The sequence below is a fragment of the Rhinolophus hipposideros genome, assembly GCF_964194185.1.
Source record: "Rhinolophus hipposideros genome assembly, chromosome: 23".
Taxonomy (NCBI): Eukaryota; Metazoa; Chordata; class Mammalia; order Chiroptera; family Rhinolophidae; genus Rhinolophus; species Rhinolophus hipposideros.
Window position 1 is genome coordinate 12,087,909 of NC_138069.1, and position 24,509 is coordinate 12,112,417.

The 24,509-nt window shown below is 52.1% G+C and overlaps 1 protein-coding gene across 2 annotated transcripts; it reads right to left on the bottom strand.

The window, feature by feature from the left end:
- Nucleotides 1-6,783: 6,783 nt before the first annotated feature.
- On the bottom strand, nucleotides 6,784-14,953 carry CXCL14 (C-X-C motif chemokine ligand 14; the record flags this gene model as incomplete). 2 transcript variants are annotated; one of them, XM_081036344.1, is made up of 4 exons in its annotated part: nucleotides 14,603-14,929; nucleotides 14,333-14,438; nucleotides 10,479-10,592; nucleotides 6,784-7,947 (listed from the first exon to the last, which is right to left on the bottom strand). In XM_081036344.1, exons 1-4 carry the CDS (start codon nucleotides 14,901-14,903, stop codon nucleotides 7,932-7,934), a joined length of 537 nt encoding a protein of 178 aa, XP_080892470.1. In that variant the 5' UTR covers nucleotides 14,904-14,929. The 2 variants fall into 2 exon arrangements, with proteins under 2 accessions (XP_080892470.1, XP_080892471.1); XM_081036345.1 differs by lacking the exon at nucleotides 6,784-7,947 and having other exon boundaries at nucleotides 10,475-10,592; nucleotides 14,603-14,953.
- Nucleotides 14,954-24,509: the final 9,556 nt, after the last annotated feature.

Genomic DNA, 24,509 nt, shown 5'->3' on the forward strand with positions numbered 1-24,509 from the left:
TAAGGAAGAATTGAAAAACTTTTTAGCACTTGGACTTTTCTAACCACAGAGTAAGCTGCTTTATGAGTTGTCGGGCTCCTGTTACTGGCTGCTTTCCTGCAGCCTCTGGATTCCCGGCCCGTGATGGTCTAAGGCAGGGATTACTCACACAAGGGCCAAAGACCCATTGGATAACTTCAGGGGGATCCAGGAACTCCTGAAATTGTTTGCAAGATAGTCTGTGCATTTTTTCTTTTTTTTTTCTTTTTTTTTGGGAAAAGGAAACCGCATTCCTTAGCTTTTCAAGGGGTCCCCGTGTCCAAAAGCAGTTAAAAAATTCATAACTTTGGAGAAATTGAGCTATTAGATACGGGTGGGATTAGATTCCAAGGTGTTTAATCCCAGATTTAAAAGTCTTTAGATTATTGAATATGTTCTTGTGAGTAACATGAAATTATTATTATTGCTAGCCATCATTTACTGTGTGCTTATGTGTCACACAAAGTTTTACGTATTCTACTAAAGTTATCTCAGTTAGTGTTTTTAATAAAAATTCTTTGAGATTAAACCCTATTGTTATTCTTATTTAACAGGTGATGAAGTTGAGGCACAGAAGTTTGCCTAAGTTCACAGATGGTTCCAGCTTCTCTTGATAGGTAGGTGCCCCAGTTGGGCCTTTTCATGCCTAATAAATATGATGTCAACATAGGAAAAACTATGATTTTCCCTTGGAAATTTTAAATGTAGGATGGTAATAATGACAATAATAAGCAACTACCGTGTACTGACTACTTACTTACTTTCCATGTTGAGGCATTTATCTCATTTAATACTCACTATAGCCCTATAAAGTTGGGATTGGGAGAAATTAAGGGCTGGGAGAAATTCAGTAACTTGCCCACGGTCGCTGGGCATTTAAGGAGCCAGGAGTTGAAGAGGCCTGCTGGCCCACAGCGTGTAGTGTCAGCTCTGCAAACACCTGGGGATGGGACGTTGGCTGGAGGCCTGGACCCCTTCTGTGTATCTCATGAGGGCCTGTTTGAATAGCATTGGGGGAAGTACTGAAAACCTCTTAGGATCTGGGGAAGGTCAGGTCAGGCAGAGCAGCAGCTGGACGCCTTGAAGCCTCAGAACAGGGTGCTAGTCCAAGGGCTAGACAGGGAGAGGACAAGTGAGTCAGTGAGGCTGAAGGGCTCAGGTACCCCCCACTCCCTGCTGCCCTGGCTCCAGGTGGCTCTGCGAGGCTGAGGCTCCAGCATGGCCTGTGTCTTGGGGCTCTGCCCTCTCTCCCACCCCAGGTCCTCCCAGGCTGACGGCAGGGTGCAAGTCCATGGCCTTATTGCAGGAAAACACTCCGACTTGACCAATGCCCCAGTCAGTCCTGACAGGTGACATGCTCAGGACTGATGTGGGGTGTGTGTGTTGCACCTTTGTGTCTCCATGGATTTCCCCAAGCTTCCTGATAGCTCCAGCCCTCCCAGCCTCTTTGAATAAGACGTCAAAGGCTCATATCCCATTACCCCTTCTCTGAAGTGCTAATCTCCAGCTTACAGCACATGCCAACCAAATTGTCAGGAAAGGTTTTCCTCAGTCCTTTGGAAAGTGCAGCTGCTTGGCTGACTTTTGTTCTCCTGAAACCAGAATCGGATACTTTAATTGTCTGGGGAATCTCATATAGACAGACACACGTAAAGGTGGACCGGGATTTTGATTTGGGGCTTCCTTCAACCGATGGGGCTGCAAAGTGCAGTGTGCCCTGAGTTAACAATCCATGGGCGTCAGCTCCAATCTTCTTCTAATGGGAAGCAGGCCAGGGTGGAACAGGAAAACCAGGGGACTGCCCAGGAAGATTCTATAGGGTTCTCTAGGGGGTTAAAGAGTCACTATCACTTCCAAAGGGCCCACGCTCACTTAGGGGTAGGTTGTCCAAGGGGAAAAGGTGACCAGGTATTTCTTAGACACTGAACAGAGTCCTCATCCTATGACCTCTCCTGCTAGGCTTTGTGAGGGGGTGAGCGTATCAACTATACTAGCACTGTTTGAGAGAGTGAAAGGGAACATGCTTCATAATTACACTGGGACAACTGTAGTAGACCAGGACTGTCCCAGACAAACCAGCACGTATGGTCCCTAGGAGTGCTCAAACAGACTGAATACTGCCCAAGACCACTTGGCCACTGTGTGACCTTGGAAAAGTTACTCAGCTTCTCTGAGCCTTAAGTTCTTCATCTGTAAAATAAGACTATACAGAATTTGGTGCGAAAGTACTCAATAAGTATTGGTTGTAGTTGTTGCTATTGTTTTTATTAAACTTTGCTGCCTCTCAAAATACATGGAATTAGCAGGTCGATGTCTTTCAGCTATAAAGGAATCAAAGGATATTCTTTCATAATTTTCTTGGTTTACAATACTTTTTTTGGCTATCCCAATGCAAATACTTCAGTCCATTATTTCAGAGGGACAGAAGCCTTTGCAATTTAGAAATGGTTCTGCTGCCTTTAACGAAACAGTTGAAAGAAGAGCCTATTTCTTCACCTCCTCCGTTTGTTATGGGAATAACTTTGAATATTAGATGAAAATCTTATTTGCATCTAATTAAACATCCTGCTATTCATCCCAGAATATCAGCTCTCCTCATTGTGAAATGAGGCTGATTATTTTAAATCCCGCTTAGCTTTGAATTAGTTTTTTTCAACCAACATCTTAATAGTTTCAACTTGTTTCTAACCAAAGTGTTGAGTTGAATGTGGTCATATCATTATCCTTGTGTTTATTCAACTTATTTGGTGTTAGGGGTAAAAATCTCTGGCTGCTTCTACTCCAGCAGTTTGTGTCTACGAAGTGTGGGCCAGAGCAGCGGCCTCACAGTTGTAGGGCTCCCTTTGTAGGGTCAGTAAGAGAAGCCCCAACAGATCGTGTGGTTCTTAACAGTCTGCTGCCTCCCAAAGACAAAACGAGCCTCATGCAGAACAAACCTGGCTACGGCTGGTTGTCCCTATGGCCCGAGTTAACCTGATGATTCATCTCTTTCAATAAACAGGAGGTAAGGCTGGGTGAGGGCACAACAGTCTCCTGGGGGCCGGGGTCGAGAGGAGCTGTAAGAATGTGTACTTCAGGGAGCAAAAGCCCTACTCTGGAGCCAGAATCCTGTGTGTACCACTTACTAGCTTCCTGAATACTGGCGATGTATTCATCTCACTGAGCCTTGGTTTCCCCATGGGTAAAGTGGAGCTAAGACGAGAACCCCCTGCTGTAGTTGTTACCCATTCAATGGGCTAAGGCACGTAGGCCCTTGGCACAGGGTCTGGCTCACAGGAAGCAATGACCATGCCAGCCACTGTTGTCACTGCTCTCACACAGCCTCCAGGGACTGGGAGAGTCCTTGGCTGACTCGCACCGGCTCTTTGCTGCCCCATGGTGGCGCTGCTCAGAGCGGTCTGGCACCGTGGAAGCTGGGAGATGTTACCTTGAAAGCAAGAAAATGGCTTTGGGTTTTATTGCTTTCTTGATGACTTCTAAGAATGTCTTTTCAGCTTTTCCAAAAGAGGACAGGAGAACACCTGGAGGGCTCTCCAGTCAGTAATACTCTTCCTTGTGTGGGAGGGTGGGCTTCCTTGCCTGAGAGATTGGAGAGGTCCCAGCCATAGTTTATGGACAGGCCAGATGAGAGGTGATGATGGAGAGGAAGTGAGGTGGATGAAATGGGAGTGGAGGCTGGAGCTGTGGCTGGTTTCCCTGGATGTCCAGCTGGGGCATGGCTGGTGTTCCTGAGGCCGTTCTGAATTCCCTCAGCATTCTCCACATTTCTGCCCTTGGCATGCTGTCTGTGTGGGCCTGTCTCACGGCACGTGGACCCAGCAGGCCACAGGCCACATCGCGCTTCCCGCTGCTGCCTGGGGACAGCTTGTAGTTTGCCATGAGCTCTCCCAGAACTGACAGAGGTCTTGGTCAGGGGTCACCTCCTTCAAGACTGGGTGGGGGGTCACCCCCGTAGCCTGCTGTGCAACGCTCTGGCATGGTTCTTAGAACAACAGACGATTTCAGGCAGCATCTCCATCTCCCTGGTAGACGGAGGGTTTCTGGAGGGGCTGTCTGCAGCATTGAGCACAGCGTGTCCCACATCAGGTGAGTGACTGGTCTCTGTCCTGACGATGAGGGACGTCAGCTCACCCTGCAGTGCTCGGCATGGGTTTTGCATGTGGTAATAGCTCGGTGAATGAGTACAGAGAACATGTTCTCGGGAGCTCCTGAAGACAGATGAATTCAGTGTCTGAGTACCTGGTAAGTGCAGTCATGGGTTCTGGGAGGTTTTTATAAAGAATCATAAAACAAAGTCCTAGGCTTCTAAGAACACATCTTTTGAGACGTTCAACTTGAAATAAACGGTTACATTGTAGTACAAATTATGTAATGACTCAGGGCCCAAATGAGCCATGGGATGCGTGTGAGAGTTGAAACCTGTGACACATTCTGCTGTCGCCATCTTGAAATTTTTGATGCTTTTGGAACAGGACCCCATGCGTCAGGCCTTGTGATTGTGTAGCTGCCCCTGACTCGCCGTGGTGAAGGCGGGATCTGAGGAGGGTTTGGCTGGGTGGAGATGAGTGGCAGAGCTGGGATGGAGTTCTCCCAGATGTGGCTGCCCGGTGTCAAGCCTCGTATAGTACTGTGTACCTGCTGAGGACATGCTTGTGAAGAGTGGGGGGTCAGGGGTGTGGCATTTGGGTCCTTAGCATGCCTGTCTGCGAGGAAGTTCTGCAGGTTCTGCAGAATGCGGAGGGATTTCAGAGGACCACGCTCCCCCTCCCCAGGGAGATGTGGGAGAGCGGCAGTCTCTGGACCCACGTGGAAATGTGGCCTGGCCTGGCTTTGCTGTACCAGAGTTACTCTCCTTTCTGGAATGTTGTGGGTGGACATCTTAGAGATGCTGGGAAGCCCAGAGGAGAGAAATGACGGGAAACAGCTCTGTATGTGCAAAAAAAGGGCATTCTTCTCTGGAGCCAGGCACAGTTCCTGGCACTGGAGGACCCTTTTGGCGTTTGTGAGGTATTGGAGCCTGTTCTTTGTGGCCCAGCTAATACCCGTCTGTTGGAGGACGGGGTCCAAGCCACCCACAGAAGCATAGTCAGCCTTTGTCCTGGGGGTCACACAGTCTCGGTCTGGGATGAGACAGTCACACACATGTCCACTCCTGCTCTCTGGCAGATTGGGGCTTGAAGTCCAGCTCTCCTCTGCTGACCGTCGGTGCCTCCTAAGCAAGTCGCTAACTGGTCTGGGATAGTGTGTCTGCAGGGTGGAGCCTGAGCATGCCTGGCACACCGGAAGGGGCGTTGTTACCGTTACTAAGAATCTAGCCTCTGATTGGGAGGTCGGAGGATGGAGGGGACCCCTGGGCCAGTGGGGCTGGAAGAGGAGGTGCTGGCACTAGAACCACAGAGGGGATAGAGGGGAGCCTGAGTGAGGGTGGAGAGGTGTGTTATGTGGTGTGTTTAGAGTGAGCGGAAGGGGGAAAGGGGAGCCTGAAATGCAGGGAGCTGCACGGAGAATCCTGCCCCCCATGCAGGATGGAGAAGCCTCTGTGTCTGCGGGGCAGGGGCTGGGGAGGGTGGGGGACTGTCAGCTGACTTCCTTACCGTGGCACCGCCCTCAAAGCTCAAGCAGAGTGCAGGGCTCCTGGGAGAGCCCCCCCATGCCCTGTTACCTGCGGCTCTCCTCAGGCTCTGCTCTGCCTGTTGGTGTCCTGGCTTCCCTGTCCAGTCTCCCTTCTTCCTCCATAATGAAGTGAAAGGCGGGACCAACACTGGGCAATCATGGACTCCCTGGCCTAGTGTGGCCTCGGTCCACCCGCTGCTGCTCCCCTCAACAGAAGAGCAGTCAGGCTCAGCCCTTGGAGCAGTGTGATGAGTGACCTCTGGTCCTCAGTTTCTTTAGGATTACACTCGGCATAACGGTGCTGCCAGGAAGTGAGGCTCTGATGGAAAGGGCCTGCGAAGGACGTGCGGGGCAAAGTACTTGCTGTGTGTCCTCCTAAGTGTCGGCAGAGCCAGCTGTGCATGTCACTGGCTCGTAGTTCCTAGTGTAGCAGACACGTGTAGATGAGCTGGAGACAGGTCCCCTTGGACAGTCCTGTGGAGCGTGGGGCACCCAGATGGGCACAGAGGGGCCTGTTTCAGGGCCTGGTCGACTTGGATACAGTGAGATGCGGGACTTCAGGCAGTTTTTACAAAGTGCAGGTGGCCTGGTCTCGTGACTATTAAAGGAGCTCACATTTACCAACTGCTCGCCATGTCCTGGTGTCCTGAGTCCTTTACGGGGATTGCCTCATTCGGTCTCAGAAGCACCAGAAGATGTGCTTTTTCTCCACCTTGCAGAAGCAGAAATGGAGCCCCGCATCTCCCCAGCCCCACAGCCTCTTGTGGGTCACTCCCCACCCTCCATGACTCCCCCAGGAATCCTGGGGCCCTGGACCGCCGGTGTCTTGACGGGTCCCATCTACTCTCTTCTCTAAATGGGGACCATAGTGGGACCCTCCAGTCCTGTAACATTGATCTGGCAGTTCTGATGTAACTGCCCCTAGTGTGGACGTCCGGTGGGGAGGAAGCATTAGCTTCGAGGCCTGGCTTTCTGGCTCAGGACTGTGCTGACATTCCATAGAAGTGACAGTGTTGACAGGTATTTGGGGAAAAGCACCAGTTTTCCTTCTAATACATTTGTCTCTGTTTATTCAGGACGTGGTAAACATTTGATCTAAATTTCATGCTGGCTTAATTAAATGGAACAAAAAAGTCGGTAGTCCAGAATTTTGGTACATTTCAAATATATTTTATTATTATTATTTTTTTGTCTTAGAAAGAATATGAAACCTGCATGCAATGCTAATGGTTTCTGACATTTACATAGCGTAAGACACAGCAGTACAATGCGGCGTTTGCTGAAGAGGCCATGTGTGCAGGCGGCATTCTTACTAGTGTATTTACAAAGGAAAGGGCGCACGGTCACCGTAGCTTACGAAAGAGGGCGGGCTGCACTGCTTAACATTGAAGAATTACGTGGGGAATCACGGGTAGATTGGTTTAGTACTGCGTGTTCCACTGTGATGAGGGAGAGAATCATGCTTTCAAGGTTCTCCCTAGTCAACAGAACATGTGTCCATAGTTGTATATTGTGCATGTGTTTGTATATTTTTAAGTTTTCTCCTAAGGGTTTCTGTCGCTAACATTGTCAGAGACGTCATGTGCTTCCAATGCGTTAACTGTTGAAGCAGTGAACCTTCCCCAAACCCTCAGGTTGGAGAGAAGACCCAACCCCTTCCTTAAGGACCGTTTGCTTTACCATCCCAGGATTTCGGAAATGTTTCCTTAGAGTATGTGAAAATTAACCAGGAGGAGGAAGCCCACTTCCTTGGCGCCAAATTCAAGTTCCTGAAGTAACAGATGCAGAGATCTGCTTCTGTTTGCCCTGTGACTGGGGCCACCCTGGGGTCCCCTGCGCCTGTGACCGTGAACCTAGGAAAGCCCGTGGCAGCTGTGCCCGCTCCAGGACCTCTGAGCGGAAAGCTTCCTGTGCTAGGAGCAGAGCTGCTGTGAAATGCCTCCCACACGCCCCCTGTTCCTCCTAAGCGCTTATAAAGCTCAGCTGTATAGTGATATCTGGACAAATACAAAAAAGCATTTTTTACAAAGGCAAGGCATGAGTTTCTCACTTTCCAGTAAAAAGCAGCCTGTGATGAAGTCCGGAGCACAATGGAGATGGGTCTCACATCTGGAAGCCTTTTGCACACAGCTATAAAATGTAAAAACTGACCCTTGGTAAAAAGTGCTTTGTAACAATGTATAATTTGTGTCTTATGCCTGTGTGTGTGTGTGTGTGTGTGTGTGTGTGTGTGTGTGTGTTTTCAATCTGCAGAGTCCTTTGCTGTCTCCCAACCAGTATGAAGTTTTCCCATCGGGGTTCTATTCTTCGTAGACCCTGGGGAAAGAAAACAGCCGTGTAAGCAGCTCAGGACATAGCTTGGGCAGTGCACAGGCTGGTGGCTTTGCTGCTGCTTTCTTGTCTTTGGGAATGGCCCCTTCCAGGACTGCAGGAGCCCGGGAGAAGCGAGGGGGGGGGCACATCTCAAAGGATGCCATCCCACGGACCACAAAAGCTCACCTGAATCTGGCTCTGTGCTTTCTAAACAGCCTCCACCTCTGCAGTCTCATTTTATCGGCAAGGCCCTGTGAAGCGGACCCTCTGTATACGCAGAAATGAGACTGACGGACATTTGAATGTCAGTGATGGGAACAAGTTCTCTCCAGCATGGGTGGGAGGAGGCGATGCCTCCCCTCCCTCAACTTAGGCTTGGGTCTTTCTTTGTATTTTGTCCAAAAAAACGCGTGTCCTCCAGGAAAACGCCCGTTTTCGAGGGATCTGCCTTAAGGCTGAAGAGTGGTGGGTGCGGCTGGGGCTGTTGTGGGTACTGTGGCTCGGGGTCACCTCCTCTAGTACTCGTCAGGCCCCTGTACATCCACAAGCTGACTTTCCCCCCTCGCCTCCAAACCCATCTTTATTGGGTACTTTAATCCCTTCTCTTCTGCCCCGTGGCTGCCTTGGCGCCACGCTTCCCACTCAGACAGTCCGTTGCTCCCTCCGCCTGTTTCCTGATTTTTGAGTAAGACCACCTCATTATGCATTGAAATCAAATGCCTGCTGCTGCTGCCAGTGGCAACCGGAAGCCCTGGGCCCTGAGATGCTCAGAGCTCACTAGTCTGGCCCCTAGGGGCTGGCCTGGCCCTCTGTCCTCTCCTTCGTCTACCCTGGGTTCAGCATTCTGCTCTCTGCAAAGAGGACTTCAAGGTACTTACTTCCCTTATCTCCATTCTATATTCTCTGAGACATTTTTGATCTTTACAAGGGAAGGGAGGTGGGGAGGACAAAGGAATGCCCCCTTCCTCTCCCAGGACATCTCAGAATTCCAAGAAAGAGGGATGAGCTCATTTTATAATGAAATGATGGGCGTTCTGGGGACAGAGGTGCCCTGTCTGCTCTCATTGTAGGAATTTGCAGAAATAAAGGGGACAGGACTGCCTGGGCCCACGTCTGCCTCCTCTTCATCAAAGCTGCGGCCCAGGTGGAGGTGTGAGGAACAAATGCTCCTGGAAAAAGGCCCGAGTATCTCCCAGAAGTCCGATGAAAATGTTGTCAACCCCTCCTCGAATTGGCCCTGAGGTCAGCCTCCTTACACTTTTGATGGCGCAGGGCCTGGAGCGTGACGGGGGATGGGACAGGTCCTGCTTTTGCCACGTGAGCTGCTTGCCCTGACCAGGTTGAGGGCTTCATTCCCATCAGACTTATAGAAAATAATCTCTTGCTCTCATCACTTTCTATTTCAAGCAACTGCAGACGGGGCAGTTTTGGAGGCAGCACAAAAGGTTCAGGTACTGGGGTTGGGCCCAATGTTAGCTCTGGGAGAGCGGGTCCTGGGTTGAGTTTAGGGTGGAAGGGCCGGCTAGCCCTGGGGTGATGGGAGGGGCAGCTGCAGGGAGGGGAAGGTGCCGCTGGACACCTGGCTTCCTGCCTGTGTTCCCTGGCAAGTCACCCCCCACCCCCACTTAGCCTTGGTGTCCCCCTCCACGGGATGAGGTGCTGCACCAGCTCCTAGGGGCCCTCCTGTGTGTGTGTGAGCACATGCTTCCCTGCCCATGCTACGCACATACAGGTGTGAACAGGCTCAGAGTGGGTGTGCTCCTGGGCAGGCTCACCTTTATGCTGCGTGGAGGAGCCAGGAACTTGCCTCTTCGCCTGAGGCCAGACATAGGACCCCAGGAAATCAGAGCTGGGAAGCCTTCTTTTTATTATGGGAAAACAGAGCCCAGAGAGGATAGGGGTCTGGCTCAGGGCTCTGGCCATCTGGCCACTGCTGCCCCTGAGGTGACGAGTAGCTCTGATTTTAAAGGGTAAAACCCCAGGTCCCTCCTGCACCTGTGTGGGAAGGAGTTTGTCGGGGTTTCTGGGCAGCAGGGGACTCGGGCACCTTGGAAGGAGAGGATACTGTTAGCGACGAGTCATCCTTATCATCTTGTGGTTGTCCCCACCATTTTATAGTTAATAAACCCAGTCACTTAGGTGCCATGTTTCATCCCACAAGGATGACAGTGAGAGCTGTACCGGGTGCTCACCCCGCCTTTAACAGAGGGAACCCGGGGCTCAGAGAACTTAAGTTATTTAAATTAGAAGAGGAATTAAGACTATAACATGAAAGTTAAAATGAGACAAACATCAGTTCACAAAAGGATACATTTTCAATGCTTACACCTGTCTAGGAGAGCAGTAGCCTGCTTTGTTAGGTGGTGAGTTCCCCGTCCAGGGGGGTGTCTAAGCTGTGCCTGAGTATCTGCCTCCTGTGGTTATGGTTGTGGCTGCTCACCCACTAGACGGGGCTGGAGGACCTACCAGAGATCTAGGACCCGCATGTGGCAGGCGGGCAGGCAGGCAGAAAGGTGAGAGGGGGCCGGGCCTACCTGCGCTTCTCGTTCCAGGCGTTGTACCACTTGATGAACCTCTTGGTACTCTGCAGCTTGGGGTGCAGGCAGTGCTCCTGACCCCGGTACCTGGACACGCTCTTGGTGGTGATGCTGAAATGGAGCAAGATGGGGTGGAAGAATGAGGAGCCTGAATGACAGCCCCAGTGTTGCCACGGGTGGCCCTGGTCTGGCCTGATCAGGGCACTGCGACACTGTGGTCTCCACCCTCCTTTTGAGGCAGACTGCCCGTATGCTTGCTCCCAGCTGGCTCTGGGGAAGGTTCTGTTTGTCCGCTTCATCTCTGATTCCACATTAGGGTCTAGCCCTGTAAGGAGTGGTCGGCTCTCACCTTCCCCCCTGACCCCTCAGAGTGTGTGATAGTGTCCCCATCCCCACCACGCTTCACCCCCATGTGGGGTGTTGTCTACAGGGCTTATGTCTCCCTTGGAAACAAAGGCCAGAGGACTCTTCTGGCTCCTCTGAAGCTGGTGTCGAGGTGGAGAGAGCTAATGTCAGCAGGTATGCCTGCCAAGACCTCTTCCCTTGGTGTGAGTTGTCCCACGGCAGGGCTCAGGCATGCTCTGGACACACTGAGGGCTCTGTCTGACCCGTCAAACCTCCGTTTCCCCAACCCCCTCACGTTGTTCCAGGGCTGGACATTTGCTGATCCTGAAGCTAAGTCTTGTTGGCCTTGAAGCCCGTTGTGATTCCTAAGCATGAAGTCTCAGCTGTCTCACCCTCGGGCAGAAAAATAAGAGCTCCCTTCAGGCCTCTGTCAGCCAGTGGAGGCCTCCCCATGCGGTAGAGAAACAGTGACATCGCACAGAGTGTAGGGCCTGGGTATGAATCCCAGGTGTGTCTGTGGGACCTTGGGTAACCTTTTTGATTCCAGTTTGCCCATCTGTAAAATGGGTATAGTAATAGAACCTACCTCTCAGGGTTATTGGATGATTCAATGACGTAATCTAAGCAAAGTGCCTAGCACTTGGTAGATGCACAATGAATAGTTACTGTCATTAGTAATTGTCATGGAAGATGAGGTGGCACAGGAGAAAGAGAGGCCTTAGTGTGTGAGTACCAGCCTGGAGAGGGAGGCATGACTGCTGCCCAGAACTGCTGTGCCCCTCTCAGCCAGGGCTGGGTCAGGGTGGCAGGAGCTAGGAGGAAGCTTCCGGGTGGGGGAGGAAGGATGGTTCAAAAATGAGGGGACGTGGAAAAGTGGAAAGCGAGAAGTGAGGATGTCACTGCCTGAAGGATAGCAGCAAGAGCAAGGTATGGTGAAAGACTGGGGTGCTGGAGAATGCGAAGGGAGAGAGTTGGTTGGAGGTCGGGGTGGGAAGAGCAGGAAGAGAGGGAGAGAGAGAAGCTAGTCCCCTGCTGGTTCCCAAAGATAAAAGTGTTAGGGCGTATGGGCCAAGTTCTAGAAGAGAGCAAGATTGCCATGAACTCTGAGTCTCCCAATTGACAGGAGAGGAAATCGAATCTGCTACCAGAAGGAGGGCAGAGCATTTCTGGACAATCTGTTCTTTTCCCTCCCTTGTGCTCTGAGTTTCCAGGACCCCCACCACACCCTCAGCTTCCTGGGGCAGGGATGGGTCTTTCACTAATGCTGGGTGACTGGGCCCTGGCTTCGCTGGCGCTCTCTCTGAGGCCTATCGCTCTGGGTCTTGTCCCTCCTTCGAGGTCTTGAGCATGAGGCCAGCCAGGCTTCAGAGTGGAGTCCAATTGTTTTCTTCCCCCGTGCTACCTAGTCAGTCTGCAGGAATTTAGCCCATGCATTGCTCTCTGCCTACACTGCTGCTCTTGCACTTGGAATGAAAGGACATGACAAAGCCTGAGAAAAATCCCTCCCTCAATTAGGTCAGTGTGCAGGCTGGGGATCCCAAGTTCGAAAGACCTGAGGGTTGGGGAGCAGGAGAGGACGCTCAGCCCTCCCCCACCAGGCTCACATCCTCCGTCACAGTACTGGGACTCTGAAAACTCTGAGTACTAGGCTGTGGGGTGAAGGCTTGAGGATCTCTGCCCCCAGAAGTTACTCAGAAATTCTGGGTCCTGCATCCCTCTCCTCAGCGGCTCTGGGGTACAGGGATTTTGGCAAGAGCTCAGTGGACATATGACACAAATTGCCATTTCTAGAATCTGGACTCTCCTGGACCTTTCTGGGTGCAAGGACTTCTACTTGCAAAGCCCCTCTTCCCTCTCCCACCCATCAGAGATTTCTGGGTGACTCAGGGTGAGCTGGAAAACTTGCTTTTGTTCAGCCTTGGTGGCTGAAAACCTGCTTTGGCAAAAAGTGCTGGCCCTTTGTCTGATCTTGAATCTTAGCAGCTTGAAAGGGGAGAAGACCAGCAGCCCTTCAGGGATGGGGGGTGGTCTGGGTGTGGAGTGGAGGTTTTGGAGAGGGTGACTGCGTGCGATCGCATGAGGCTCCTGCATGTTTTCAGGAGGCTACATAAAGTTGTCTTCATGCACTTGCCTGGCTGTCAGTTTCCTCTCTATTCTGAGAAGTTTAGCCAGGAAAAAAGAGCAAGCCTGTTTACTGAGCATTCTGTCCTTTTGAGGTAGAACTGCACCCCACACCCTCCTTCTCCCCTGCAAGGTCTCAGCAGGTCTCCTTGGTATGTGGAACATTTTTCAGCACTTAGAGGACTGCAGATTGTACATGCAAAGTCCCTGTCATTTTCAGTCCCCAAGCTGGGAGCCAGGAGGGGCTTATAGCTCCTCCATCAGTTCCTGTGACTTCCGGCCCCCACCCAAAAGGATATTCTGGCCGTTTTTGTGGACTTGGGTCCATAAGGCAGGGAGCAGAAAAAAGGGGCAGGGACAGGGGGTTAATTTAGGTGCTCAGAAAGGAAGGCAGTGGGGTTCAGTCCAAGCCCAGTGGCTTTCCGGATTGTCGCCCTACAGTGTAGCCGTGGGGGAGGGGAGCTGCCTTTGCAGAAACTGTGGGGAGGTCTTTGAGACAGTGGGGCCAGCGGCCCGGAAGGCACTTGCCCAGATTGAGAATAGAGTGTGTCCTATTTCTGGGGGAGGGGAAGAGGGGCCAAGGGTCCATGGCAGATATTTGGTAGCTGCTTTGCCAAGGGCTTCGTTCCTGGCCAAGAGAGTTCTGATGGGGAAACAGTGGTGCTGACTTCAAGAGGTTAATTGGGAAGGCAGAGGAGCAAGGAAACTCAGTGTTCTCTCTGCCCCAGTTTCGGAGATATTCTCCACATCCCCACCAAGCAGGGCTCCAGCCACGTGGCACATTAACCCCCACAGAGCACTTCCCACAGCACTGCATAGGCTCGGGGACCCACAGGAGTCTGGCCTGTGAAGGAAAAGCTCGGCTCATTCTCGAAACGAAATCGCTAGAAGCCGACACTGGCCGTCAGTGGTCCCCTGATGGGAAGAAGGCTCTGAGAGGAGGGTCTGAGGGCTTATGACAACGTATTCTTTAATCCTCTCTCCAGTAACCGGAGGCAGCACGCGGCACAGGTTTGGCGCCGTTCACTAGTTCTGGGTGTGTTTTGAATGATTTCAGTCTGAGTGTTCGAAGTTGGCACATGGGAGCCATTTAGCCCAGGATCACCCTAGGAAGGTGGGCAGCACCACCACAGGGAAGCCCATTTAAATCCTAGCAAGGGTGAACTGCTTGGAGAGGCTGTTTCCGGAGCACGGGACAGTGACTCTCTTTCCAAATTCTCTTCCAGACTGTCGCGCCAGCAGCGTCCCAAGGACTTGCTGGGCAGTGACAAAGGCCCCGCTAACGAAGGAGAGAAACGTTTGTGTGCCTGCCCCAGCCCCACGATGTGCCCCCGCACCGGGTTAAGAGCAGGGCCATGGGCTCCCGGGGCGGAGCGAGAACTCACATAACCATCTTCTCCTCGCAGTGCGGGTACTTTGGCTTCATCTCCAGCTTCTTCACGTCGCTGTAGCGGATCTTGGGCCCCTTCCGGGAGCACTTGCATTTGGACCCTGCGAGAGAGCGCGCGGGGGCCACTTAGTTGCTCGCGCGGTCGCCTGCCCCTCGACCGCCCTCGGGGCCCACCGAGCACCCCCGGGGTCCCGGGCAGCCTAGCGTGTGACGCTTGGGGTCCCCGGGACCCGCCGCGAAGCCAAGGGACGTGGCGAGCACTCACCGTCCACGCGCGCGGCCAGCAGCGCCAGGAGCAGCAGGAGCAGCGCGGCTGTCAGGAGCCTCATGCTGGTCGCAGGGGCCTCGGGGCGGGTGCCCTCCCTCTGTGCGGCGGCCCGGAGACGCTGCGCCGCCCTGCCCGGCTCCTGTGGCGCCCGCTGCGCCCGTCGCCCGTCGGTCGGTGCCCCACGCTGTCGCCGCGCGCCTGGCGCTCTGTGCTGGGCTCCGCGCTCGCTGCACAGCCTCCCTCCGCCCGCCCAGGTCGCTTTTAAATAAGCTCCTGCCCTCGCGGCGAGCGCGCTCATTAATATGCAGAACCACTCGGTGACTCACTGCGATTTCTCGGCGCGCCGGGGGGAGGAGACCGTCCCCGCCCGCCCGCTGCCCGGGGAATGGGGTTCGCAGCGGCTCCCACTCGGAGCCTCGCGCGTTTCTGCACGCTCCCACACTCGTCCACTCGTCCACTGTGCTCCCTCCTGCACACACTTGTGCACCGAGACGCCAGCACGCGGACACAGCCAAGCGCCCTGGCTCCACCGGACGGTGGAGAGGCTGCCTCAGGGCGCTGCTTGTCTGATTCCTGAGGTTCCCTTTGGCCAGACAGGCGGGCTGTTCTGAGCGGTTGGGAGACCCAGGCCTGTGGCCCAGATCGCCTGAGAATTGAAAGGGGCTTGGGGCAGGTGCCAGCAGGCCTGACTCAGGGTGTGAGCAGTCCCCATTGCGTCGCAGACCTGGTGGCCAGAGCACAAGGCCAGGTCTGGAGGTAGGTTGCCATGGGTTGTACAGCAGCAAAGCCACCATGTGTGGTCACTGCAGCTGGCTCAAAGAATGTGTGTGGGGGTGGGTTTGGTCATTCTGCGTGGAAGGCTTCCTAAAGTGGGTATGTGGCCCCTGGCTGTGCCAGCAGCCTGGGGGGTGGGGAGAACCAGGTGGGGGTTCCCCACTGTCACACCATTTCCCAAAGTCAGGCAGAAACCCAGTAAGGAGACATAACAATGGTAACCATCTGGATGAAATCCGGGTGCCAGACACTGTGCTAGCCTGTGTGGTGCAGTGGTGTGGGCCGAGGCGTGGCGGCAGAAATTCCGGATGCACTTAGCAGTGCAAGTGACTTCACAGCCTTCCTTTCATCATCTGGAAAGTGGGAGCAGTCACAGTACCTGTCATAGGGCAGCTGTGAGACCTACATGACATCAGACAATGAGACATACAAAGTGTTTAACAGAGTGCCTAGCCAGTAGTTGGTACCCAGGAAATGTTACTTATTGGCATCGTTGTATGTATATAAATTTCTGATTCTTACCAGTCCCCTTCCAAGTTGATATTTTAATTCTTTATTTGATAGGCTCAAAGAGAAGAAATAAGTTGCCTAAGATCGCATAGCTAGAAAGCAGGTAGCTAGACCAGGAGGGGCCCCAAAATATGTGGCTGCAGAACTGGGGCTTCTGTCCCTGGGCCACCCTACCTCCCTTGGGCACTTGGTAAAGTGCTTCTCTGATAGACCCAATGATGGAATGGAGCTTTTTAGGCTCCGAGGGTCCCTGGGCTCGGCTCCAAGGCGAGAGCTGGAGCTGGAGCCAGCGCAGACGCTGCCAGGCTCTTCCAGCTCACACAGCTCTGCGCCCTCAGCCCAGCAGCTCCATGGGGATGCAGGTACCCAGAGGAGATCCTGGTGGGATGGGATGGGAGGGCTGCTGAGGGGCAGAGTAGGAAGAGTCTGTGCTGTCTTCCCAACTGTGGAGACTTGGCTGCCTGAAGGGGAAGCTGAGCCACAAAGAGCCAGCTGTGCCCGTGAGCTGGCTTCAGGCCGTGTCCTGAGACTATGCGAGCAGTCGTACCTATATTTAAAGCAAGGTCAGCAGCTGGACACTTGGGTTTATGCAAAGGGTAAGTGCGAGGGACTGATTTTTGGCATTTATGTTAACTTTTTATACTTATTTTTCTTACTATAATACCAGAACATGTTTGTTACATAAAAGTCAGAAAACACAAGCAGAAGAAAACATGAACACAGACACACACAATTCCAGCTACTCAGCAATCTACACCAAGGTTCTGTAGTGTTCTCTTTCTAAACCCTTGTCTCTCTGCATGTAGGTGCACAAATGGGATCAATGCATATCTTGTTGAATAACCCTCTTGTTTTACCTGCTACTGTATCATCTGTGTTGTTCCACGTGATTGGCCTTGCTTCTGCAATATCTCTTTCAGTGGCATCATTGGAGGTCGTGTAGTATAATGGCTAAGAGCTTGGTGTCTGGAGTCACGCACAGACTCTACTGAGCTCAAGCCAAGGATCTTTGAGCAGGTGGAGGAGGCTGGGGGGAGGGGACATGAGCGAGGCAGTTCTTTGCACAGGGGCACTGCCTGATTCAAGGGGATCCCTGCAGGGAAAAACCACACGTGCTCTGCCCTCTTGAGCGCAGTCTGGTGTGTGTGTGTGTGTGTGTGTGTACGCGCGCACATGTACCAGCAGCTATTTACAGTCACGCTGGGTTCTCTGGGAGGGGTGGACACAGACGAGGGAGGAAGTAGAAGTCGGAAACTGTTCCTTGAGGGAGTGGAAAGTTGGCTGAGACACTGGGGATTGGCTTAGTTATTCTGCTCACGTTGCTTGAGCACCCACTGCATGCCAGGCTCTGTGCGCAGTGCTGGGGATCCACAGGGAGTAGGGGCAGCGGCGTGCCTGGCCCTAAGGAGAGCAGAGTCTGGTGAGGAAGACAGACCATCAAATAACCAGACGTACACATGAAATACCTCGGAGCTAGGTGGGAGGCAGGGCAGCGGGTGCTTTCGGACTAACCAGGGATCCGACCCGGCAGGAGGTGGGGGCGGCTTCCCAGAGGATGTGCCCCCTGGGTTGGAATCTGAAGGATGAGAAGGAGTTAACCAGGTGACAATGGGAGGGAGGCCACTTCTGCCCCATTACAGTCCCTGCTCCTCGCAGAATGATCTCTTGGGGTACAACCCTCCTGCTCAAAGCCCTGCTGGCTCCTGATTGAGCTTACTCAGCATCAGAGCCAGTTCCGCAGCAGAGCCCATGGACCTACCCCCTTGTGACTAGCACCTACCACTCCCCCGTGGCTGTGCCCACCGCACAGCGTCGTCTGGTCCTCAGACATCCGGACCGCTGCCCACTGACCCCTCTGCCCACTGCTCTTACCCACATGTTAGCATCTTCTCCTTCCTGAAGCCTCAGCTGGAATATTCACTCTTCAGACCAAGTCCCCCTTCAGAACCCCCACGCCCTAACCTCTGGCCTGTGAGTGTCACCCCACCCTGTGGAACCCAGGCAGCCAGCTGCCTCCTCTGCTGGTTCACCTTTAGCACAGCCCTGCATACTGACCCCTTCCGAGGTCCTTGCTCTGAGGAGGAGGGGGGCTCAGGGCTGGGGTTCCCTGAGGGTAACTCCTGGCTTTGTTCTTTACACTTGGACTCCATAGGGAGTCTGAGCAACTAAGCCCAGAGGAGATGGCACAGGGGGCCGTCTGGAACTGTTGAATTAGGCTCCAGGCAGCCTTGTGGCAGCAGAGGGGCTCTGCCACTGAAATGGGTAACTGAGGGCTCTGGGGATCCCCCCAGACATGGGGGAAAATGCCTGCAGCAGAAATGACGGACTAATAATTAGTGCATATCCTGCCCTTTATTCATTCAACACCACCTCACAGCAGACAAGCATCTTTACTATATTAAGAACTCAAGCAAAGATATTTTCCAAGAAGGCCCTAACATATAAATGAGCAAAGGAAATCAAAGGACAATGCAGGGGGGAAAGAGAAAGAAAAGCAATTATTAACCAGTTCATGAAAGAGTGTGTATCCTCATTCGCAATCAAGGAAGAGCACATTGACGCTGCAGAATAGTGGCATTTTGGTTTTTCAGGACCCTACCCAACAATGAAATCTTTATTTTAAACAGTAATGTCCACAGCTGGCAATGGTAAAGTGAGGAGGCATCATTGAACCGTCACTGGTGGAACTATAAATTGGGACAAGATTTGAAGAAGTCATACTTATAGATGTGTCCAGAGTGTTTAAAACAAACCCTTTCACACCAGGACCGTGGTGAGGAATAAATGAGCTAATCCAGGCTAAACATGTAATACAGGGTCTTGTCACAAAATAAGTGCTTTATCAATGTCCAGTTCAGAAAACTTGTTTAAACAGTTGATGAGGGAGAAATACCACATGCAAAGATATATTCCTTGTTAAAAATAGTGTTAACCTAAATGGGGGATCGGTTACGTAAACATTTCTACATGAAATATTATACTGGCACGAAGACTCGTGATTGCAGCATGCGTGGAATTCCATGGAGTAAATGCTTATGTACTAAGTAGAGACAACAAAATGTCATGTAAACACTGTGATTGCAAGTATGTAAAACAGCAACCGCTGTATAAAGGGTGGAGGCCAAAGATGGAAACAAACATCATTCTCTTTGCGCGGTCGGACTTTGGGCATCTTTTAAAGGCTTCTCCCCTTGCTTCCCAATTTATCTGCATATTTTTATTATAAAAGGAGCTCAGGAGCATTCAGTTTAAAGAGGCGTGGGGCAGCCTTCGCTCCTCTTGGCAGACCCCCCTCCCCGGCCCCCCGTGAGGGGTGATGAGCACGCCTGAGAGATAGCTGGCACCACAGAGGAGCCACATAGAGCCCTGGGCTGAGGTAGTCCGGTGCAGGCTCCGTCTTCAGGCTGTCCCCACTTTGCTTGGCACAGCTCGCTGACCCCTCCCAGCAGGCCTCACTCTGTCACATCCTGCCTGGCCACCCCCCTCTCTTTCCTGCCAGTCCCACTTCTTGTGACAGCAGGGTCCTGGCCTCACCCTCAGCCCCTGTCTCTCAACCTGGGGCCCCGGTGTGCAGCTGACTCTCAAGTTCCCCTCCAGCCACACCCTCTATTCTTCAGTTCCTTGAACGCTCCAGCCTCTTTGCCTGTTCTGCCCAAAGGCTCTTCCCTTGCCCCCTGGCCCAGCTGGTTGCTGCTTTACCTTTGGACCCTGCAAAGATGTCCTTTCACATCTCTGAAATCAAAGTCAAGGGAAACCTTCCTTGACTTTGCACATCTGCCCCTCCCCTCCCCCACCTCATCCAGTGTGGCAGAGGCCCCTGCTGTCTGCTGTCTGGTCCTTAGACCAGTTCTGTCTTCAGTGCCCCTCTTCACACCTGCAAAGGCTCATTCACGGTCTTCCCCATCAATCCATGAACTCCAAAGGGCTTTCTTCCTCTAGCCTCTGGCCTAAGCCCAGGCCCTGGCACACAGCAGGTGCTTCATGAATGAAGGAATGAACAAATAATGAGCGAATTCAAGTAGATCACAGGTTACTGCAGTCTAGTGAGTTAGAGTCAGACTTTCTGTCTTAGAATCCTGGCCTACCCTTCTGCCTCTCTGTAAAAAGATGATGATGCTAGTAATACCAATAGGACCGTGGTGAGGAACAAATGTGCTAATACAGGACAAACATGGGCCAGTGTCTTGTCACATAATAAGCGCCCTATAAATGTCCATTCTTGTTTCCTTTTACTGTTACTATTATTGGAACTCCTAGACTCACTCCCTCACCTGGGGTTTGCTTAGCTAATTCCTTTTGCTTTATATTTATGAAATGCTTATATAGTATTTACTCTGTGTCAGGGACTGTTCTAAATGCTTTACAAATATTAAATTATTTACTCCTCATAACAACCACATAAAGCAGGTAATCCCCGTTTAACAGATGGGGAAACCAAGGCACAGAGGAGTAAGTAACTTGTCCAAGGCCACTGGCCAGTGGCAGCGCTGACCTTCAATTCCAAGCAGTCTGGCTCTCGAGTCCTTCTCAGCACAGCCCCGTGCTGCCTCCTCCAAGGAGGGAACAGGAGAACACAGGTCTCACCATGCTTTCCTCACCCTTTGCCGCTGGTCCTCAGCTCGTCTCCTGGGAAGTATCCCAGAGTTCCTCTCCAGCTAGGGTTGCCAGATTTTGCAAGCAAATACAGGATGTCCACGCAATATTTGGGGGCACACTTCTACAGAAAAATGTATTTGTTGTTTATCTGAAATTCAAATTGAACCAAGGCTCCTGTATTTTAACTGGGCACCCTACATCTAGCAGCAGAGGGCAGCAACATAACTTTGGGCCACCCTCCTTCAAGCGGTGGTCTCAGACACCGATTGTAGGGCTCCCTGACGTCTGCCCTGGGCAGGGGTGGGGAGGGGAAGGATGGGCACTCCTGTGAACTGTGAATTCTCTTGTAGGGCAGAGTGGGCATTCAGGCTCAAGCAGTGAAGGAGGAGGGAGACTGACTAGAAGGCAATGAGTAGAAAATTCCAGGTGAAGACAACAGCTTAAGCAAATGCTCAGTGAAGGGGAAGGTCAAGGGTATGTCCATCAACAGAGCGCTGAGTGCCAGGCAGGGGTGTGGTGGGGAGGGGCGGAGGCTGAATATATAGATCGGGCCATGTTGTGTAGGGACTTGGGCTGCATCTCTAGATCCTAAGGACCCACCAGAGAACTAACTTCCAGCAGGAAGCGTGCGTGATTAGGTTTTGCCTTTTAGGAAGAGCTCTCTGGCTCTCAGGTGAAGGAGGGATGGCCAAGGGGGAGTTGGGAAGCAAGAAGGACCAAGGGGCAGGGGATAAACACTTTGTTTCCTTATTCCCGAAATTCTTTGTCTTCTCCTGAAAAGTGTAATGCAGAGATGGAGAAATAAAAGAGGGTTCTCAGTCCCATTTGTTATCGAGAGGGAGGTGTTTGCTATGTTGGATTTTTGTGTGTGTTTGTTTCTACCAACCCTTCTGTCAGAGGGACTCTAGCACCCAGAGGAGGAAAGTGTTGGCTTTGGGGGGAATGTTCTCCCTAATTTGCTCCAGTATCTGAGGCAGATGGAAAAGTACAAGGTCAAAGGGATTGCTCGGAGGATTTACCTGCCAGGTGAATATTAGCCTTAATTAATCTTGAATGAAGAAAACTTTTCAAGCAACTGTCTGAGAGACATTGCAATTTTCTGTCTTAGCAACTAGTCATTGCTTCTGAACAAGACCAGGTTCCTAACAGTGAGTGATTTAAGTCTGTAAAAGAATTGTCATAAACAGCTCCCCGGAGCCAAGAGCACAGCCCAGATTTTAAGCACATAATGGAATCATATCAAAAGCAAGGAGGGGCGGCAGGAACCATAAATCCTCCAAGTTCAAAATCTGTCCATTGTGAAACTTGTGCTGAAGGGAAACCAGATGTGGTCGCTGGAGGGAGAGGGGGCAGGAGGGAGAGAGGCAGCGTGGGGAGCTCCTCGGCTGGAGACAGAGCCAGGGGCCTTAAGCCGAGGGAGCTCCTCCCCCTATGTGCTGGCAGAGACTTGTCCTGGAAAGAGGGCAGGTCTGCCCCTGTTTGCTGTGGCCGGGAGGTCCAGCATCAAAGGGGAAAGGCAGACGCTGAAGGGTTACAGTGCTTGCTGCTGCTGTTTAACCTGGACCAACAAGAGTCTTGCACAAGCTCTTCTTGAATTTGTGTCTTTGAAGATACATTCGGAGCAGTTCTTTAACAGTGTATTTGAAATATCACAGAAAGACTAACTTTGTCCTGTGGAGGGAAAGAGTAACTCACCCTGTGGAAATCCCTTTGGATTGGGTTTTTAAAAAGCACGTTTGTCCAAGTGGCCCATCCTTGGCCTGAGATTGGTGGTGGTGGGGTGGGGGGTGGGGCTACTGTATTCTGATGTGTGAAGTCCTTTGAAAACATCAAGGTAAATACTTGCTGAGCACCCCTTCTGGGCCAGGGCTGCAGAGGCTGCAAGGATGCTGGCAGCTCCCCAAGAAGTCTGTGGTGGTGGGGACCAAAGGCCAGCAGGCTGGGAAGAATCCTTTAAATGGGTTCCTGGCACAGGCTCTGGGATTTCAGGGGGTGGCTTGGGGCAGTCCCATTCATGTAGGGGCAGGAGAGCTTTCATGGAGTCAGTAGGCTTGAAATGGACCTTGAAGGATGAGAGAGATTTATGCAGGTAGAGAAGAAAGAGGTGAGGGAAGGGTGAAAGCCTGGAAGCCACAAAGTGTGATGAGTCAGGGAGTAGTTGGTTCCACCAGGTGAGAGAGCCTAAGGAGGGGGGTTGTGGGCGCCCGGGTACTGGGCAGAGCCTTGAGCACTGTGAGGAACTTGTAAGTAATGTGATTAGGAGATTGAATTTGGTGTCTAGGTCTGTTTGATACCATTTCAACTCCCATTTCTAAAACAAGCACAAAAGCAAAAACCCTCAAGGAAACTGCTACATTCTCCTGAGAACAGCACAGCGGCACTGAAGAATCGCACCATGAAAGCTTCCACTGTACCGAGGGCCAGTCAGGCTGGGCCCCTGCGACTCCCACATCAGTGCAATCCATCAGTGCCTCTGACTGTGCTACATTACTTCATAACTACCCTCCACCCTGCCCTATTCAATCCTCACTTTAAAAGGACTCGGGGATAAAATATAGACTTTCTGAAAAATGAATAATTCCCAGCTTAGTGGTGTCAGTTTGAGGTTCTCAAAAAGTCGCTCTAGTTCCTATCTGCAATGGTTTGGGGAGCCCTTGAGGCCGTTCTCCCTGTTTCACTCCACCACATATACCCCTAGTGCCAGGAAAAATGAGCTTGTGTCACCACCTGCCCAGGTCCCCAGCAGGCTGCTGGGCTGACAAAGTCTGCATAGCAGGACAGAGATTGACGGTGGGCCTCTGGGACGACCCCTCCATACACCGGACACTGGGCCCTGTTTTGGAGGGACCCAGGTCACTTCCCCAAAAGTCAATATGCGGAAGGGCCAAGGCACCGAAATACCGGTTTAGCAAAACTTGGTTTCTGTTCACTACTAGTGACATTCATTGGCATTTGGGTCTTGCCAAGGCTGCCCATACTCAGGGTATTTGATGGTTGACACGTTCTTATGTATTTTGAATTTGGGATGTCTCATGTATTGCAAAAAGGAAGATTTTTATAGATGGATTTTCAGTTCATTCTATTGGCTCTCCTGACTATAAATTCCCGGATTTTCTTTGTGAGAGGCAGAGAAACGGACTGCATGACTGGGAGTGCCCGGAGAGTGGGGATTTGGGTGTTCTTTCTCACCCAGGGTTTGCACAGAGCCATCCCACATCCAAGACAAGATAAACCCCTTTTAGGGGAAGGGCTGTCCTTGGGCCACAAGGCCTCTAACTTGGAGGAGCGACATGAACCTGACTCTCTTCTGGCTGGACCTCTCACCTCTTCCTCAGTGGGCAGCCAGGGCCGCTGGGGGCCAGCCAGGGGTCTGTTGGAAAGGGCTGAGGAGCAGCGGAGGGGCCTTTCCCACCCCACCCCACCCGTGCCTGCTGGGGCCTGGGAACTCCTCTGTAGTCTCTGAGCACCTTCGGTCTGGTTCTGGATCTGTAACACTGCTGGAGCCCCCAAGAATGTTGCCCTTTATTTGTAGATTTTTTTTTTTTTTTTTTTTTTGATGAAGGTATGAGTTCCCTTAAGCTCAGGGCTTCCCAGAGGGCTGACGGCCTGAGCTAGTGGAAGAGAACACAGACCCTGCTGGGGGACTGTAAAGTCTGAGCATTTCCAGGGCTGCTGCGGGCCACACCCCGCCCCCCACCCCAACAGCTGGGCTGGAGGCTGTGCTGCTCCTCATCTTGTGAAGGAAAGTGGGTGGCTTTGTAGGAAAGACAGTAATAGCCTGGCTTTGTGGGACCTCAGATTCAGATGTTCCCTGACCCTCAGGAGGGCACTTGATGCAGGCCTACTATGTGCCAGGCCTTGTGTGGTGGGGCTTCATAGACACTGTCTCTTTGAATCCTCAGCCCAGCCCATTGTGTAGCACCCTCCCCATTGGCAGAGAGAATAAATGACCTTTCTAAAGTCACCCACCTGGGCAGAGCGGGGCTGTGAGCTCACATTTCCTGGACTCCAAGCCCCATGTGCT